Here is a 19,227-nt window from a genome sequence, read left to right as displayed (position 1 = left end):
TAATTGCAAGGGATCTGGCCCATGTGCCGAAAAAGTCATGGCTCAGCTTCAAGAAAACTGTTGCTTTCAAACTAGGGATTTAGTGGCTAATTGCGATAAACAATCATTCTGCTTTTATGAACAACACATAGACACATCCAGCGCAAAGCGGGAGGTTTAAAAAATACTTTCTTAGTCGCCAAAGTACCAGAGCATGTCTAACTTTTGGTTGAATGTGACTTCACTTCTGTTTTATTTAATAGGCTTTCTTACTTGCGTAGTTTTGACTTTTTTTGTATATAAAGTCATTGGGCTGGACAAGGGCAAGACACAGCCAGTGATAAAATGATTTGAAATGATGTCGCTCTTTAACAGCTTTAAATGTTGAACAGTTTGAGTCACCAATGACACTTGCAGGGCGGGGAGATAGCCTACATAGAGGGAAAGCATGCACTTAGACACGTAGACTAATAACTCTGGACATTGTTTCAAGCGACGTTCAAAGATGCTTCTCGTGCTATGCGCGCTGTCGGTGGTGGTCGTGGCAGAGGAGACGCACTGTGGTGGCACGCCCGACCGATTGTGTGATGTGAAACCTGAGGCAGTCTACTACAAGGAACCACCGATCACAGGTAGGCTATTTCTTGACTCGTAACAGGTGCAACGTCTAAGGCATTCGAAATAGTACTGTGCATATTGTCGATTTTCAAATATGCAAATGCACATTTCTAGCCAGGGTATCTGGGACACCTATACCGATACAAATTAGCCAACAATTAATTAAATTGAAAAGTGTGCATAGTTGTAGACAAGTCTATCTGTATGAGTTCCAAAGAGTCAGTAATGGAGGGCAATAAGTGCTCAATCATTTTTGATAAAGTGAAGGCCAACAGAGTGACATAAACTCAAGATTTCAACACTGCCTAAATGTTATTGAATTTTTTTTGGGGGGGGCACAATTTCGCATGTACACTACATATACAAAAGTGTGACACTACTTCAAATGAGTGGATGTGGCTATTTCAATCACACCCATTGATGACAGGTGTATTAAAAATGAGCACACCGCCATGCAATCTCCATAGTCAAACATTGACAGTAGAATGGTCTTACTGAAGACCTCAGTGACTTTCAACGTGGCACTGTCATAGGATGCCACCTTTCCAAGAAGTCAGTTTGTCAAATTTCTGCCCTGCTAGAGCTGCCCGGGTCAACTCTTAAGTGCTGTTGTTGTGAAGTGGAAACGTCTAGGAACAATAATGTCTCAGCTGCCATGGGTTTCCATGGTAGAGCAGCTGCACCACAAGCCTAAGATCACCATGCGCAATGCCAAGTGTCGGCTGGAGTGGTGTAAAGCTCGTTGTCATTGGACTCTGGAGCAGTGGAACGCTAACTGCCCCAATGCATAGTGCCAACTGTACAGTTTGGTGTAGGAGGCAGTTTTTAATGGTTTGAGCTAGGCCCCTTAGTTCCAATGAAGGGAAATCTTAACACTACAGCATACAATAACATTCTAGATTATGTGCTTCCAACTTTGTGGCATCAGTTTTGGGAAAGGCCCTTTCCCGTTTCAGTATGAAAATGCCCACATGCACAAAGCAAGGTCCATAAAGAAATGGTTTGTTGAGATTGTTGTGGAAGAACTTGACTGGTCTGCGGAGCCCTGACCTCAACCCCATCTAATACCTTTAGGCTTGAATTGGAATGCCGACTGCGAGCCAGGCCTAATCGCCCAACATCAGTGCCTGACCTCACTAATGCTCTTGTGGCTGAATGGAAGCAAGTTCCCGGAGCAATGTTCCAACATCTAGTGGAAAGCCTTCCCAGAAGAGTTGAGGCTGTAGCAGCAAAGGGGGGACCAACTCCATATTAAACCCTATGATTTTGTAATGAGATGTTTGACGAGCAGGTGTCCACATACTTTTGGTCATGTAGTGCACCACACACAATCCCGGCTGCTAGGGGGGCCCCAATTGGGGTCTCCACTTATTGTTGAGGGAGAATGGTAGAATACACCAGGTGCAATTTACATTTTTTTGATTGTGCATCTGCAGTTTCTTTTATGGTCAGTCAGTAGATATATTTCCATTTACTTGTCCATTGAATAATGTTTGAATTTAAAAAAATTACATTTAGAAAGTTTGCATGGAAAATTGATACAATTGCCTGCAATGGTGTGTTTCCATGCAACTATTTTGTCGATGATAAACAGCTGGACGTAATGACGTCCCACCCCAAAACATAAAAACTATTTAAAAAAGAAAAGGTAGTTGAAGGGTAACGTAACGTAACGCAATCAACCTGCTAGCTAGCCAGCTAGCCCCCGAATAGCAGCACTGTAGAAACTATTACACTCGACGGAACGACTTGATTAGTGTAGTGTCAACATCGCAGCCACTACCAGCTAGCCTACTCCAGCAGTACTGTATCATTTCAATCATTTTAGTCAATAAGATTCTTGCTACGTAAGCTTAACTTTCTGAACATTCGAGACGTGTAGTCCACTTGTCATTCCAATCTCCTTTGCATTAGCGTAGCCTCTTCTGTAGCCTGTCAACTATGTGTCTATCTATCCCTGTTCTCTCCTCTCTGCACAGACCATACAAACGCTCCACACCGCGTGGCCGCGGCCACCCTAATCTGGTGGTCCCAGCGCGCACGACCCACGTGGAGTTCCTGGTCTCCGGTAGCCTCTGGAACTGCCGATCTGCGGCCAACAAGGCAGAGTTCATCTCAGCCTATGCCTCCCTCCAGTCCCTCGACTTCCTGGCACTGACGGAAACATGGATCACCACAGATAACACTGCTACTCCTACTGCTCTCTCTTCGTCCGCCCACGTGTTCTCGCACACCCCGAGAGCTTCTGGTCAGCGGGGTGGTGGCACCGGGATCCTCATCTCTCCCAAGTGGTCATTCTCTCTCTCTCCCCTTACCCATCTATCTATCGCCTCCTTTGAATTCCATGCTGTCACAGTTACCAGCCCTTTCAAGCTTAACATCCTTATCATTTATCGCCCTCCAGGTTCCCCCGGAGAGTTCATCAATGAGCTTGATGCCTTGATAAGCTCCTTTCCTGAGGACGGCTCACCTCTCACAGTCCTGGGCGACTTTAACCTCCCCACGTCTACCTTTGACTCATTCCTCTCTGCCTCCTTCTTTCCACTCCTCTCCTCTTTTGACCTCACCCTCTCACCTTCCCCACCTACTCACAAGGCAGGCAATACGCTCGACCTCATCTTTACTAGATGCTGTTCTTCCACTAACCTCATTGCAACTCCCCTCCAAGTCTCCGACCACTACCTTGTATCCTTTTCCCTCTCGCTCTCATCCAACACTTCCCACACTGCCCCTACTCGGATGGTATCGCGCCGTCCCAACCTTCGCTCTCTCTCCCCCGCTACTCTCTCCTCTTCCATCCTATCATCTCTTCCCTCTGCTCATACCTTCTCCAACCTTTCTCCTGATTCTGCCTCCTCAACCCTCCTCTCTTCCCTTTCTGCATCCTTTGACTCTCTATGTCCCCTATCCTCCAGGCCGGCTCGGTCCTCCCCTCCCGCTCCGTGGCTCGATGACTCATTGCGAGCTCACAGAACAGAGCTCCGGGCAGCCGAGCGGAAATGGAGGAAAACTCGCCTCCCTGCGGACCTGGCATCCTTTCACTCCCTCCTCTCTACATTTTCCTCCTCTGTCTCTGCTGCTAAAGCCACTTTCTACCACTCTAAATTCCAAGCATCTGCCTCTAACCCTAGGAAGCTCTTTGCCACCTTCTCCTCCCTCCTGAATCCTCCTCCCCCTCCCCCCTCCCTCTCTGCAGATGACTTCGTCAACCATTTTGAAAAGAAGGTCGACGACATCCGATCCTCGTTTGCTAAGTCAAACGACACCGCTGGTTCTGCTCACACTGCCCTACCCTGTGCTCTGACCTCTTTCTCCCCTCTCTCTCCAGATGAAATCTCGCTTCTTGTGACGGCCGGCCGCCCAACAACCTGCCCGCTTGACCCTATCCCCTCCTCTCTTCTCCAGACCATTTCCGGAGACCTTCTCCCTTACCTCACCTCGCTCATCAACTCATCCCTGACCGCTGGCTACGTCCCTTCCGTCTTCAAGAGAGCGAGAGTTGCACCCCTTCTGAAAAAACCTACACTCGATCCCTCCGATGTCAACAACTACAGACCAGTATCCCTTCTTTCTTTTCTCTCCAAAACTCTTGAACGTGCCGTCCTTGGCCAGCTCTCCCGCTATCTCTCTCAGAATGACCTTCTTGATCCAAATCAGTCAGGTTTCAAGACTAGTCATTCAACTGAGACTGCTCTTCTCTGTATCACGGAGGCGCTCCGCACTGCTAAAGCTAACTCTCTCTCCTCTGCTCTCATCCTTCTAGACCTATCGGCTGCCTTCGATACTGTGAACCATCAGATCCTCCTCTCCACCCTCTCCGAGTTGGGCATCTCCGGCGCGGCCCACGCTTGGATTGCGTCCTACCTGACAGGTCGCTCCTACCAGGTGGCGTGGCGAGAATCTGTCTCCTCGCCACGCGCTCTCACCACTGGTGTCCCCCAGGGCTCTGTTCTAGGCCCTCTCCTATTCTCGCTATACACCAAGTCACTTGGCTCTGTCATAACCTCACATGGTCTCTCCTATCATTGCTATGCAGACGACACACAATTAATCTTCTCCTTTCCCCCTTCTGATGACCAGGTGGCGAATCGCATCTCTGCATGTCTGGCAGACATATCAGTGTGGATGACGGATCACCACCTCAAGCTGAACCTCGGCAAGACAGAGCTGCTCTTCCTCCCGGGGAAGGACTGCCCGTTCCATGATCTCGCCATCACGGTTGACAACTCCATTGTGTCCTCCTCCCAGAGCGCTAAGAACCTTGGCGTGATCCTGGACAACACCCTGTCGTTCTCAACCAACATCATGGCGGTGGCCCGTTCCTGTAGGTTCATGCTCTACAACATCCGCAGAGTACGACCCTGCCTCACACAGGAAGCGGCGCAGGTCCTAATCCAGGCACTTGTCATCTCCCGTCTGGATTACTGCAACTCGCTGTTGGCTGGGCTCCCTGCCTGTGCCATTAAACCCCTACAACTCATCCAGAACGCCGCAGCCCGTCTGGTGTTCAACCTTCCCAAGTTCTCTCACGTCACCCCGCTCCTCCGCTCTCTCCACTGGCTTCCAGTTGAAGCTCGCATCCGCTACAAGACCATGGTGCTTGCCTACGGAGCTGTGAGGGGAACGGCACCGCAGTACCTCCAGGCTCTGATCAGGCCCTACACCCAAGCAAGGGCACTGCGTTCATCCACCTCTGGCCTGCTCGCCTCCCTACCATTGAGGAAGTACAGTTCCCGCTCAGCCCAGTCAAAACTGTTCGCTGCTCTGGCCCCCCAATGGTGGAACAAACTCCCTCACGACGCCAGGACAGCGGAGTCAATCACCACCTTCCGGAGACACCTGAAACCCCACCTCTTCAAGGAATACCTAGGATAGGATAAGTAATCCTTCTCACCACCCCCCTTAATGATTTAGATGCACTATTGTAAAGTGGCTGTTCCACTGGATGTCAGAAGGTGAATTCACCAATTTGTAAGTCGCTCTGGATAAGAGCGTCTGCTAAATGACTTAAATGTAAATGTAAATGTAAGGGTTTCCATTACACATTTAGGCAAATTGTGCATTAATACATTTGGCGACAGCCTGTATGCTCTCACACCGATCTGTTTCATGTCTCAGGTAGCCCGTGAAAGCCAGCATGGATAGACTGCAATAATTTAATATTTGACATATTCTAATAATTCTCATGTGCCAACCTATCACACCAATGATTAACCACCTGAAATAATTGGATGGTGAAACTTGCATCCAGCCAACCCAAAAAAGCATTCTTGAATGCCAAGATAATCCAAAAACACTGTTTCCATCATGATTTGTCGTAATAAAGTTAGACAAATGAAAAAAATCCACCCCTATTGAACAGATCAGAATATTGTCGATCTGTCGTTTCCATTACACATGTTACAAAATGTATTTTTGGCGAAACTACTTTTGTCTAATAAACCAGAGTCAACTGAAACCTGCCTTCTCACAGTCACTCAATTAGCCATGGTAGCTTGTTAGTTTGTCTAGCCATCTATCTAAACTTGTAGTAATCATGGCCAAATACTGACTGGGCGCGCAAGGCAGTTGATTTATTTTATAGATCATGCCTCTCCCTAACAGTAGGTTGTACAGGCAACATTCCTGACAGCTTTTGATTATGGTGACACCATTTATCAGATTGCAGAAGCCTTTACTCTCAAAACCCTTGGATGCTGTGTACCATAGCGCCCTTCACTTTATCACAGGTGACAGGTTTAACACTCCTCACTACATCCGTTGTCAGAAAGTCGGCTGGACCTCTCCGAATTCCCATATCACTTCGTTTCTCCCTTTTCCCCCCTTTTTGTCTAAGCTTAGCTGCACAAGCTTCCAAGATCTCTCATTTCTCTGTTCAAGTATAAAGAGATAAGAGCACCAAACCTGCTCACAGGGTTGGTTAAATCTTGAGGTCCCTTGTGTCTCTGCCCACCTAGGTAAATCATCCTTTAGTTTTAATGCCCCCCCCCCCATGTTTGGAATAATTTACAAACCTCATTACATCTTAAATCTCTGGTGCCAATAGGGCAGTTTAGAACACTGAGGAATGAATTCATTGATGTTTGTGAGTGTTTTGGTTTATTGTAATGTATTTGTGTTGTTGAAATGTGTATCTGTAGCTGCTGTATCTTGTAGTTTTATATATTTTTAAAATATCATTTTGTGAATTGTTTGTTCTCACCCTGAATGAATGTTTTACTTTTATTTATTCAGTCAGATGAACGTGTGGATGCCACTTTTATGCCTCTACATGCATTTTGGAGAACGTTGCAAAGAAACGTCTCTTTTTCAGGATCCTGTCTTTCAATGATAATTCGTAAAAATCCAAATAACTTCACAGATTGTAAAGGGTTTAAAGACTGTTTCCCATGCTTGTTCAATGAACCATAAACAATTAATGAACATGCACCATTCCATTTCTGTTAGTCACATGTCTGTGGAACTTGTTCAGTTTGTCTGTTGTTGAATCAAATATTTGCACATGTTAAGTTTGCTGAAAATAAGCACTGTTGACAGTGAGGACGTTTTCCTTTTTTGCTGAGTTTAGCACGAGCACAATGACTGGAAGTTGTATTTTTTTGGGAAGGGGGGGGGTTCAGGTACGTTATACATTTATGAAACATGTTCCTTAGGCTGCCACTCAAACTAAACAAAATCTGTAAAAAAAAAAATACGTACAGAAGGAAAATAAGTATTTGGATTGGTCCCAAAGAGTCCAGTAGCTTGTGTAATGGAGGTCAATGACTGCTTCCTTCTCTCTGTGTGTGTGTATGTGTACACAAATACACCCCCTTGGAAAGGACACATGGGTTTCTACTTACGACTCCCTCTGATAAAGTATTAGGTGGACAGTATTAGGTGGACAGGCTAGGCTAAGTTCAGGACTGTTTCTACCGCCATGGTGCATCAGTCAGGATGTGGGAATCCAAGCACTGGTGTGTTTCTTGCAGACACAGGAGCACATGGAGAAAGCTTGCAGGATAATGTTGTGGTTTTACTAGGGACATACAAGAGTGAGACACACTTGTTAACATTGCGAAAGGGATAAATAACTGAAATGCATCAAACTGAGAATAGATCTGACAGGAAATTGTACTAAGGAACAAACTTTAACTAACTAAAAGGATCTTACTTATTCTTCAATAATGAAAGTTACTCACTTTGTCAGGGTCGTGAGAATGCGTTTTCCTTTATGACGTAATTTGTAATCAAGTTATGATTTAAATATGTGTATGTGTAATTCTGTGTGATTAGTTAGGTATTTAGTAAATAAATAATTAAACCCAATTTTGTATTGCTGATTCAAGTCCTCAACTGGCAGCTTCATTAAATAGCACCCGCAAAACACCAGTCTCAACATCAACAGTGAAGAGGCGCCTCCGGGATGCTGTCCTTCTAGGCAGAGTTACTCTGTCCAGTGTCTGTGTTCTTTTGCAGATCTTCCTTTTTTTTTTTTTTTTTTTTTTTTGGCCAGTCCGAGATATGGCTTTTTCTTTGCAACTCTGCCTAGAAGGCCAGCATCCCGGGTTCGCCTCTTCACTGTTGAGACTGGTGTTTTGTGTGTACTATTTCAGGAAGCTGCCAGTTGAGGACTTGTGAGGTGTCTGTTTATCAAACTAAACACTAATGTACTTGTCCTCTTGCTCAGTTGTGCACCGGGGCCCCCCACTTTCTATTCTGGTTAGAGCCAGTTTACGCTGTTCTGTGAAGGGAGTAGAAAATTGCATTGTACGAGACTTTTAGTTTCTTGGCAATTTCTTGCATGGAATAGCCTTCATTTCTCAGAACAAGACGACTGAGTTTCAGAAGAAAGGTCTTTGTTTCTGGCCATTTGAGCCTGTTAACAAACCCACAAATGCTGATGCTCCAGGTACTCAACTGGTCTAAAGGCCAGTTTTATTGCTTCTTTAATCAGAACAACAGTTTTCAGCTGTGCTAACATAATTGCAAAGTGGATTTCTAATGAACAATTAGGCTTTTCAAATTATTAACTTGGATTAGGTAACACAACGTGCCATTGGAACACAGGAGTGATGGTTGCTGATAATGGGCCTCTGTACGCCTATGTAGATATTCCATAAAAAATCTGCCGTTTCCAGCTACAATAGTCATTTATAAATGTCTACACTGTATTTCTGATCAATTTTATGTTATTTAATGGACAAAAAATGTGCTTTTCTTTCAAACAAGGATATTTTCTAAGTGACCCCAAACTTTTGAACAGTTGTGTGTGTGTGTGTGTGTGAGAGAGAATTAGACACCGCTTAGACCTGATTTAAAAAAATAAAAAAAATAAAAAAATAATGATTTTAAAAGCCTTAAATTCAGGCATGGATTGTGTGCCATTCAGAGGGTGAATGGGCAAGATATAATATTTTACGTGCTGGGCTAGCATCCCTGTGGAATGCTTTGGACTCCTTGTAGAGTCCATGTCCCGACGAATTGAGGCTGCACTGAGGGGAAAAAGCGGGTGTTCATCATGGTGCATATGGCTGACTGTCTGATTTTTAATGTGTTTTGTGTAGATTCAGAGGTGTCGTACAAGCAGTTGAAGACTATGTTTCCCAGCAGCAGTATTCAACTGTTTGACGTCCGCAATCCAGATGAGTTTGAGGCTGGACATATTCCTGGCTCCACCAATGTCCCACGTGAGTAACACACAACCACCCTCTTATTTTGACATGTTTGTAACATTCCTAGAGCAGCACTGTGCACACTTTCTCTGTCATGTTTGTTTCATATTTATTTTTTGTTATGATTCATGTTGTCATGTACTTTTTTATTTTTAACTGCTCTAAACCAATTTCCCATTGTGGGGCAATAAAGTGAAATACTTCTACTACTACTAACAGTTGGGGAACTCCAGGAGGCTCTGAGACTGAGCTCAGACCAGTTCAAACAGAGGTTTGGAGTACGTGCCCCTCATAAGGAGGATAGCAGCATTGTGGTCTACTGCCAGAGAGGTAGAAGGAGTGCTACTGCACTTGACATAATGTGGGCTCTGGGATTCAGCAGGTGATGACCGTTTACAATCACCTTTTTTTTTGTCTGCTAGCATCATAACTTGAGTGACGTGCCCATACATATGATTTGTAACTACACCGATGTGCTCATCTCCTTCTCTTCTTTCTCCCCTAGGGCTCGTCACTATGCTGGAGGATACAGTGACTGGGTCCAGCGTGAAGAGCAGTGAGGTGTTTAAATTGCTGCAAGGCCATTCAGTGTGTTTTGAATTCTGCTTATTGGAACAAAAGAGATTTAGAAAGCATAGCCATTAAATCATTACTTCAGAGTAGGGGAAATGCTACACTGGAAATGACAACACAATGCTAGTCTTATTTCATAGTAATTGATTGATTTTCTAAATGGTTGTCCCAAACCAAATAAAGGTCAGGTGTGTGAATGTTACTGCTTTTGTGTCAGTGTGTATATATTGTATCTTTATGAATGCATGTCTGTTTGTATTTAATTCAGTGTGTATGAGAGTGCAGGTTTCTCTCTCTCTCTCTTCCCTTAGGCAGAGGAGGCACTAGGTGTAATTTGGGAGAGGGGAAGCGCTGTGACCGCGAAGTAATCCATGTCCATGCCACGTCCACAGTGTCCTGCACTGGTCTTCTACACCGCTGTGAATATAGGAACGTCCCATTAAACACTTGGAGGGGAAAAGGGGTTGCTTGGCATCACAAGATGCGTCAATCGAAGCCACCAAGCTACACTGCAGTCCCGATTTATAGCCACCTGAGGGCATCGGAGACTTTCATTTCGAGACCTCTGGACCAGGCTCAAATATAGCTATGAAGTGAGTGAGCTGTTAGGGTAAGATTTGTGTGTCTCATCTTACAGAGCACCGGTGTCCGTATGGTCCCTCCCAGCACTCCCAGAATCCCACTCGCAATGGACAGTCATTATGAGAGGTTTACTGGCTGACAAAACCGAGAGATCACGTTAGAAATCGGTATTACAAAAGCTGACATGTACACTCTTAGAAAAAAGGGTTCTTCGGCTGTCCCCATAGGAAAACCCTTTTTGGTTCCAGGTATAACTCTTGGGTTCCATGTAGATCCCTATGTGGAAAGGGTTCTACCTGGAACCAAACCGGGTTCTGCTATGGGGACAGACGAAGAACCCTTTTAGAACAAAAGGTGCCATCTAGAACCTGAGAGTATAGGTTAGCGTGAGACTTCCTATGCTTCTATGTCAGAACAACTTGGCGTAGCAGAAAAGGGTGTATAGTGCAGCATAACCAATCTTTGCTGTGATGTTACCAGAACTTCTCAACCCGGTCTGCAAAATAACCTTGAGGGGGATGAATGTGTGGAGTTTAAATGACTGCTGTAGGTTATGACAATATTTTTGGATGATCTTATCGTGTTGAAGGATCTGACATTGACATACACTTCTAACTTCTTGTTCTCTATCCCCATGAAAAATGTTATTAGAATTTGTTTTGTTCAAGTGGAATATTGAAAATGTTCCTGTTATTTCAGCTCTGTTTGAGTTTGTTCCTAATTACTGTACATACTGCTGTTGGACCGTGACCCTGATGATAATCTACTGGATTTCCAGTCTTTAGTTTGTTTACATTGTTATGTGGTATTTGCTATTCATTTCTATGTCCTCTCCCACTTATGGAATTATAGCCAATATACTAATTAGCTCACAAACTTAAGCATATTCATACACTATAGAAACAGAATATACACTTATGTATATGTCTCACAACTAAAAGGAATTTCATAATATCTGTACATTATAGGAACAAGTGTGACTACAAAATTACAATGATATTTTGCTTGAGATTAAGAAACAGTAGTAGACACATTGCAAGTGCATGAAGAGGTCAACTGTATAAAGTCATATGCCTGTGTGTTGAAACTATACTTTTCGGTATCTGCTGGATAAAGGGAACTAAGAGTCCCTGTTGATGCTATGTTAGCAATAAGAGGAAGAAGGATTGGCAAACAAACTGCCAATAACACAATAAGCTCAACTCTGCCTAGCAGAGACAACTTTGTATTAGCAACTGATAATTATCAGAGTTTATATGGTATTAAAGTTAAGGGACATCACCCTGGGCAGGATGAACCATAGTAGGGGATAAAAAGGGAAAACACCATATTGAGAACGGAGTGTCTCGCTTGCAAATTACTGCAAGTGTGTACTCCGGGTTGCAATCCTTATTAAACAAACTAACCTCTGATCAAAGAAGTTTTCCTGTGGTCTCTTGTGTGCACTTGGGGGGGTATTCCCTTACACAACATGTCTTATAACACATTTATCAACACTGAGTCTCTCAAGTTGGAATTTCGGTCTCTTACCAGAGCAGAGGATCAGGACGACCACTGGTGCAGTGGACCAGAAGTGGACGAGCAGAGACTTGTTCATAATGACACTCGTGATCTGAACTACATCAATGTTGAGGGTGATTGAGAACGTCTCTGAACAATATGCACTGACAGGAAATGACAGATTCAACGCTGAAGATTAAGGGGAGGATTTAAAACCAAGAAACAGAAGGCACACCAGCAAATAAGAATTTGAGTTTATGAGAGGGACAGAGCATGTGCATATCTTCAACAGTAACCAAGTTCTCTCATTCTGTAGGTTTGTTGCGGTGATGCCACAGATGAGGCCTCCTGAGCTCTAGCCACTTTCTTAGTAAACCCAGAAGCCCTGGCCTACTTGCATAAAGTTGGCCCCCTAACCAGCATTGTCTCTCACTCTCATCAGTTGGATTTGATATGCTTTATTGGCATGATAAACAAGACACAAAGGAAAATTAGTCTTAGTCTTCTACAGTGAACAGGAGAGTTGAAGTAAGAAATTTACTGTACATGCAAACTTAATATCAAATTGAACTACAAAGAGTATGTGGGTGAGAGGAGGCTCATGTCTGTCACAGCTTTCTTCCCTTTAAAGTAATCTTCGCATGTGTCACCTTATGGTCAGGCACACTAAATGTCAATGCGTGGTTTACAGTGTCATAAACATGTTTTCTAAGTCATGCATGTCCATTCATCCATTGCTATTTAGTATGCCATGGTTAAGAATCTTTACATCCTTTTGGAAAATCTAACATATTTGTCAGAGGTTAAAACTGTATTAAATCAAATATAATTTTTTCAAAGGTTAAAACTTTATTAAATATGCAGAGCAGCCCTTTATATTTACACCATGTTATAACTAATACTAATAGTCGTATCCATGACAACCTGGAGGAACATGGTTATTGTCTCTACCCAAGTGTTCGGAATATAGAGGTCTATTTAACGATTAAAAACGAACATCTCTGAGTTGCAATAAGTTTGCGTGATCCAAGGGCAGTTGAAAGTTCAGAGATGTTCACAGTCCCACACAGCCCACCAGCATGGTAGAGGAAAGGCGTTTCCAGTTGAAACCCAGTAGCGTTGAACTAGTTGGGCAGAGTGGCATGGTGTTAAGCCAAGGCTAAACCAAGTCAGTGAGGGCAGAGGGGTGTCTATCTGCAGGTTCTCCCATGGTCAGAAATTCAGCCCAGTTCTGCCAGAAGCCACGTGAGTAGACCCCTGTGTCGACAACGAGGCCACGCAGACGACTCTGGCCATTTTTCTTCCGCAGAGCAAGTTGTGCCTCCCGCTCCGTCAAATTGTAGCTGATATTGATCATTTGCAGCATCAGCAGGTGCAGCAGACCTCCTGTGACAATACTGCTGTACCAAGCACAGGTGAAGCACAGGGCTGAGCTGTAAAGACATCCGCATAGTTACACTTCGAAAACAACATAACACTTTCAGTTCTATTTCAGTTGGTTTAAGTTAAAAGATTTTTTTAAACAAAATCTTTTAGTACTTATTTCAAGTAACTCAAAACAGTTGGTAACTAGCCACTGGACACAGAACATTTTGGTTGAAACAACGTTGATTCAATCAGTTTTTGCCCAATGGGTACCTGGTGCCTAATAGTAGGCAATGAAGTGGTGCTCATTTCAATGAATCCCAAATAAACCAAAATAAATTATGAATTGTCATTTTGTGTGCGTTTACAATTTTTAAGCAAATACCAGGTACCGTAGTGTACCTGTACTGATTGTAGACACCAGGGCAGTAGAGCAGGGCGGTGAGCAGGTTCTGTCGGGGACACACGCTCCGCAGTACCAGACTGATCCCATACAGAGAGGTCAACAGAAAGAGGAGCAGGGTCAGCAGGAAGTTGCGATGATTGGCCTTGCCGACACAGCTGTTTATCCTGCCTCCGCAGTGACAGACACAACACAGACAATACACCCTCAGTTGAAATGACCAACTTCTTCTGTGGTAGCATGTGAAAGCACAATTAGTATGAATGTGAGGTAATGAGCACATACACAACCAGACACAGAGTATCTGGTTGTGTATCTATCTAAATGCCATAAGTAACAGATTGTCCTGGTTTGAGGTCGCCTCACCCTGCTGAAGGGTGAACCCCTGTGGGCCCTGCACATGTCTCTACAGCCTGGTCTGCTTTAGTGACGTCTTCTTGGCCTGACAGTGTGACACTTAGTGAGATCATGATTATGTGTAGAAGAGTATTGTTGAGCGGATATAAGTGTGAGGGTCTGAGAGATTAAAATATTGTGTGTTTTTGTTGTAGGGAAATGTAGGCAGATATGATAAGGTTTTATCACCTTCGTGTTGCAGAAAGCTATTTTTTACAAGTCATCTTGTTGTTGCACAAATAATAGCATAATAATACTCACGTCCTCCACAACAGACAAAGACATTTAATGAAACCCACCAGATACAGTGGTGGTCCAGGCGCTGGACACAGCCTCCACAGATCCGGCAATGCCCCGCACGCGGGGGACGCACCACTTTGCACAGAGGACAAGTGCCCCCCTTCGCTGTCAGGGACTGTGTCTGCTGTTCCACTGGTTTGGCTGGGGATGCTGGCGTCATCGACTGGTCCACTTCATTCTGAGAGGCAGAGTGTTTGTCAGGCAGTTGGCTTTGATTGGTGCTGTGTATGGCAGCTAGGGAAGGCTGCACAAAGCCTGGCCCCCTCTTAGTGCGCACAAGGGAGATGAGAGTGAGAACCACACCCGTTGTCACGGTCACAAGCTGCAGGTGACTTACATCCCCACGAGGTAAGATCTCTGTGACAAAGAGGAAGTACATGTAGGCTAGGGAGAAGAGCGCCAGGCTGAGGAAGAAGAGGGTGCGGCCCTTCTTCCGGTGTGTGGCGTAGTAGTACAACAGCACCAGGCCAGGCAGGGCTGTTAGAATGACCAAGCCCAACAGGAAGTGCAGGGCTGCCAGACGCAATAGCAGAGGAAGCAACACTAGAGCTGGGACCATGGAGAGCTCCACCCGCCTGTCCCCTGGTAACAGTCTCACCCTCAGCCGGTCCATCACTGCGCCAAACACAGGCAACACACAGTCAGGTTTCTGAGGCTCCCCCTTTAGCCACCTGGAAAAGACATGAGGTTAGGGATGACAGAGAGGGGAACACAGAGAGGGCAGGGGGTTAGACCTGAACGTGGACTGCTGAGTCCTGCCATGATCCTCTTCCTCATTCCACTCCCCTCACCTGCTGCAAGCTTCATCCAGATCGTCACAGTCACAGCAGCATCCATGTGGGTCTACATCACACTCACAACAGCACATGGGATCATCTGGCTCTGGAGGCTTAAACTTCTCCCATTTCATTCTGGCTGTTCACGGATCCACTTGAAGGTCCTGAGCAAAAAAAAAATGCAACAGTAAAAAAGACACAGTCAAACTATTAATAGCTGTTCTCTGGGTGTGGTAATGGTGTGTGGAGAGTGGTCTTCATTCTTCATTCAGTGAAGTGCTTCAGTAATATGGACGGTGTTGGAAATCTTATTCCACCACTGGGGTTAAGGTTACACATCTTACATTTGCATGGTGACATCCCTTTGTCAAGGCTGGATATCAACAGTTGCCTCCTATATGTAAAGCCAGCTTGTTGCTTTAGTGGTTTGTATGGTTGGGGGGGGGTCCCTTGCTCAAATCTGGACCTCAAGGTGCACAGGACTGATTCAGGGACTGACTGGCACACCAGATGAGGGGTATATCTGGGTGCCAATAGTCAATCACATTTGACTTGAGTACTCTCTTAGACGGTCTAATTGATGGAGTTAAAGGAAACCGTTGTATTTTCGTCACACAGACAGTTGTTCATCATAATGAAGACATTAAGGTTAAGCTATCTGAAAGGTACTCATTACTTGCATTAACACCCTCACATTGACAGCACGTGCACATACGCGCACACACACACACACACACAAACCAACTAGGGATATGCCTACTAGACCAACATCTGCCTCATAAAAGTGACAAGAGGTTTAATAAACCCATTTTTTAGGTCGTTAATGGAATCAATTAAAATAGCTTTTGATTTTAACAAGTTTTACAATACAATTACTTTCCTCTAATATAAAATTGGCTTTTAGAAATAAGGCCACCATGTCCCTAGGGACGACCTATCTGGGCCAACTAAACCCGGTTCTCCAAGCACGCCTATCATATGGGGAGATGGAACGTGCATTGTTGGAATGACTGCCAGTGTTGGATTTGTCATCTGACATACTACTTCAAATATAGCCCAGCTCTTCAACAGTCTAAATATTGACTACCTACAATATTTTATTTCTTAATAAGTGAACTTAAAATAACTGTAGACTACAGTCACATTTTAAAGGGAAGGCTGAACAAAAATGTATATATTTTTTATTAACTAAATATGACAAATCAATGTTTCAATTTAATATTCTAAAGGAATGGGATACCGCATACCAATAAACACATTACTTTAACCCTTTAACCTGACTCCTAAATTTATCCCTAATCCCTAGCCTAGCTAACTTTAGCGTTAGCCACCTAACCACCGAGCTAGAATTTGTAACATATCATACATTTTGTAACTAATTATTGCTTTTAGCTACTTTTCAACTACTTAGCATGGTAGCTAACCCTAACTCTTTAAGATAACCCCTAGCCTAATGTAGCATATCATACTAAAGCAGTCAAATGTAATATATCGTACTAAAGCAGTCAAGCTTTATATATCCTACCAAAGCAGTTGAATGTAGCATATCATACTAAAGCAGTAGAACATAATATATCATACTAAATATTCAAGATGTAGAATACTATACGTCCTACAATTCATATTATATTGTATGACCACTATGACCAATGTAATGTAACCTAATGTAAAGTAACATATTGTAATGAAACAGGCCGAAGCCCAGCGCGCCATCAACTGTGCCATAAAAGCATGCTCAATTGGCAGAGTAAATATCTGCGCTTATAAACCTGGGTCGCTACAATATCATACTACATGGAGTCGCACGGATTTTAGTCAAATATAATATGTTTTGCTTTGAGACCAGGTTGAAAATTGTGTGAATCTAACTTACCTTTTGAGAAAATAAAAATGGCATAGCCTACATTTACCTGGACTGTTATTTTTTGGGGAGAATGCACCTTTCCCTCGAAGACTTGGCTACAGACCCTTGTTATACGAACATCAATTATTTCTTATTTCATTTATGTTTTTCCTGTAATATATTTCAGACTTTCCCTGTCAAATAGGAGATCCGTTATGTCACACTAAAATAAACTTCGGTCCGAACTAATTACGTGGCGGCGAATTCCAGGTACCAGGGTATCCGGTAAACGTTGGCAGGTGTGATATCCCTTTCAGTTAAAAACTTTTTATCGTTTAATATCCTGTAATCCAGCAGTTTTAGGGGAAGAGCTTGATTATCTTCTATTCCTCATCATTTCGTTGGGAAAGCAACATCGGTCATTGAAGAGGAGCACACGGTTTATTATGAGAGGAGTAGCCTGATTGGGTTGGGTGACAGTATTGAAAAAGGAAATTGGCACGCCTTGCAGTGGCAGCCAGCGACAGCGTGTGGCAGCGTTAGGAGGTGGTATGCATTTCGCAGATTCTTAGGAGGACAGTGTCACCACTGCGCCGGGATAATTTGAATAGATCAAATGGTCTATTGGAATTGCAGTACAGCATGGGGGATGGTATTCTTTTGAATGTGCTGATGTAAACAGGAGGCTAAACGCTTTGTTGGTCATTAACAAAATGTACTTGCTTCTCACCACATATCCCTTACCTCCGCTTAGTGCTGCATATGGCTGAGGCTGTTCGTCCTGCCAAAGTCAATGTTCTGCACCCGAGACATTGAATAACTTGCTTATCTATCATTTATCACAACCTGGTCTCAGAGCATTTTTTATTATTCTGTTCGAATGCCGAGATGTTCCATTGAGTATGATATGTTATGTTATGTATTAATTTGTGGATGTCCATCACCCATTTCGTATGATATGCTACGAATTACAATTGTATTATATGGTACGAATTTACAAAAAGTACAATATATTAAGAATGTTCTAAATGTACAATATGTTACAAATTTGCAAAAATGAATTATAGGTGGTTAGTTGGCTAGCATCAGCTAGCCGGCTAAAGTTAGCTAGGCTAGGGGTTAGGGTTAAGATGAGGAGTTAAGTTAAAGGGTTAAGGGAAGGGTTATCTTAAAGTGATAGGGGAAGGGTTAGCTAACATGCTAAGTAGTTGCAAAGTTGTAATTAGTTGTCTGTGGTGAGATTCAAACTCATAGCTTTTGGGTTGCCAAACGTTTGCGTCATATGCCCACCCATCCACCCCGATCAACCAACGTCTGTCTTATGTAAACATACCAAATGTAACATATACTAATTTGAGTGTCCCTGATTTACATTTACTATGTTACGTCTAGTCTATGAGACTATGCTGTTTATCAAAGTCTGTAGAAAGACCTGATATTAGACTATACAGAAATTGCCTTCATTGAGCATAGAACTCAATTAATTGAGCATAGACCTCACCCCTGACATTATGCTACCTTTCACCCTGTGCTGCCATGAGTTATAGGTCATCCACCCTCCTCTAGCCCTTGCTTTAATGGCCTTTAGTTACTCTGATACCATTTTGGTTTTACTGCTGCCAAATTGTTGGCTTGGTAAACTGGTGTGCTGTTTTCTTTTGCTGCCACCTTTGCCTGATGCTGCTGTAGCTACATGAAGAGTGTGGGTATTGTTGACCATTTCCACAGATGATAATGCTGAGGTGTTAAAAAGACCAACAACAGCCCTGATAATCTACACTGTTGAGTGGGGGTTAGTGGGGGAGCCAGACAGATGATATGCAGTCACCCAAGAGGAGGGAGTGGGAAGATCTGTGGTACAGCCCCACCCTTCGGCATCATATTTCCTTCAGCCAGCAATATGACCCGTCCACCGCCCCGTCCACCGCCCCCCCCCCCCCCTGTCCCCTCCACCCACAGAGAAGACTCTAGAAGAGTCAAGCGGTTGCCTGATGGGAAGCAGGAGTCCAACTCTATGTTTATCTATGCCCTGTGCATGTTTGTATAGGAAGAGTAATAAAGCAGTGCTTTCTAATGTAAATGGTCTGATACAGAGAGGGTGTGTGAGCTGATCTTTATACTCAAACTAAATAAAATGATAGTTGACTTTTGACAAATAACAATGTGCATATTCAGAGGTGACTAATTATAACTCAACCCTAAATGGGGTGTCTGGGCGAACCAAGCACCAGGCGTGTG

General features: G+C 43.9%; 2 protein-coding genes across 5 annotated transcripts; one reads left to right on the top strand and one right to left on the bottom strand.

The window, feature by feature from the left end:
- The first annotated feature begins 323 nt into the window (after window positions 1–323).
- LOC135550329 (thiosulfate:glutathione sulfurtransferase-like) lies at window positions 324–11,802 on the top strand. Of its 2 annotated transcripts, XM_064981015.1 has the most exons (5): window positions 324–611; window positions 9,144–9,266; window positions 9,471–9,633; window positions 9,757–9,812; window positions 10,136–11,802. In XM_064981015.1, exons 1-4 carry the CDS (start codon window positions 485–487, stop codon window positions 9,809–9,811), a joined length of 468 nt encoding a protein of 155 aa, XP_064837087.1. In that variant the 5' UTR covers window positions 324–484; the 3' UTR covers window position 9,812; window positions 10,136–11,802. The 2 variants fall into 2 exon arrangements, with proteins under 2 accessions (XP_064837087.1, XP_064837086.1); XM_064981014.1 differs by lacking the exon at window positions 10,136–11,802 and having other exon boundaries at window positions 341–611; window positions 9,757–10,026.
- A 546-nt stretch (window positions 11,803–12,348) lies between these two features.
- LOC135550328 (palmitoyltransferase ZDHHC23-A-like) lies at window positions 12,349–17,469 on the bottom strand. Of its 3 annotated transcripts, none has more exons than XM_064981012.1 (5): window positions 17,057–17,469; window positions 15,162–15,310; window positions 14,370–15,041; window positions 13,674–13,845; window positions 12,349–13,339 (listed from the first exon to the last, which is right to left on the bottom strand). In XM_064981012.1, exons 2-5 carry the CDS (start codon window positions 15,278–15,280, stop codon window positions 13,127–13,129), a joined length of 1,176 nt encoding a protein of 391 aa, XP_064837084.1. In that variant the 5' UTR covers window positions 15,281–15,310; window positions 17,057–17,469; the 3' UTR covers window positions 12,349–13,126. The 3 variants fall into 3 exon arrangements, with proteins under 3 accessions (XP_064837084.1, XP_064837085.1, XP_064837083.1); XM_064981013.1 differs by having other exon boundaries at window positions 13,674–13,754; XM_064981011.1 differs by having other exon boundaries at window positions 13,674–13,841; window positions 17,057–17,468.
- Between the last annotated feature and the right edge of the window lie 1,758 nt (window positions 17,470–19,227).

The sequence above is a fragment of the Oncorhynchus masou genome, chromosome 12 (genome assembly GCF_036934945.1).
Source record: "Oncorhynchus masou masou isolate Uvic2021 chromosome 12, UVic_Omas_1.1, whole genome shotgun sequence".
Lineage (NCBI taxonomy): Eukaryota > Metazoa > Chordata > Actinopteri > Salmoniformes > Salmonidae > Oncorhynchus > Oncorhynchus masou.
This window is presented reverse-complemented; position numbering and strand designations above follow the sequence as displayed.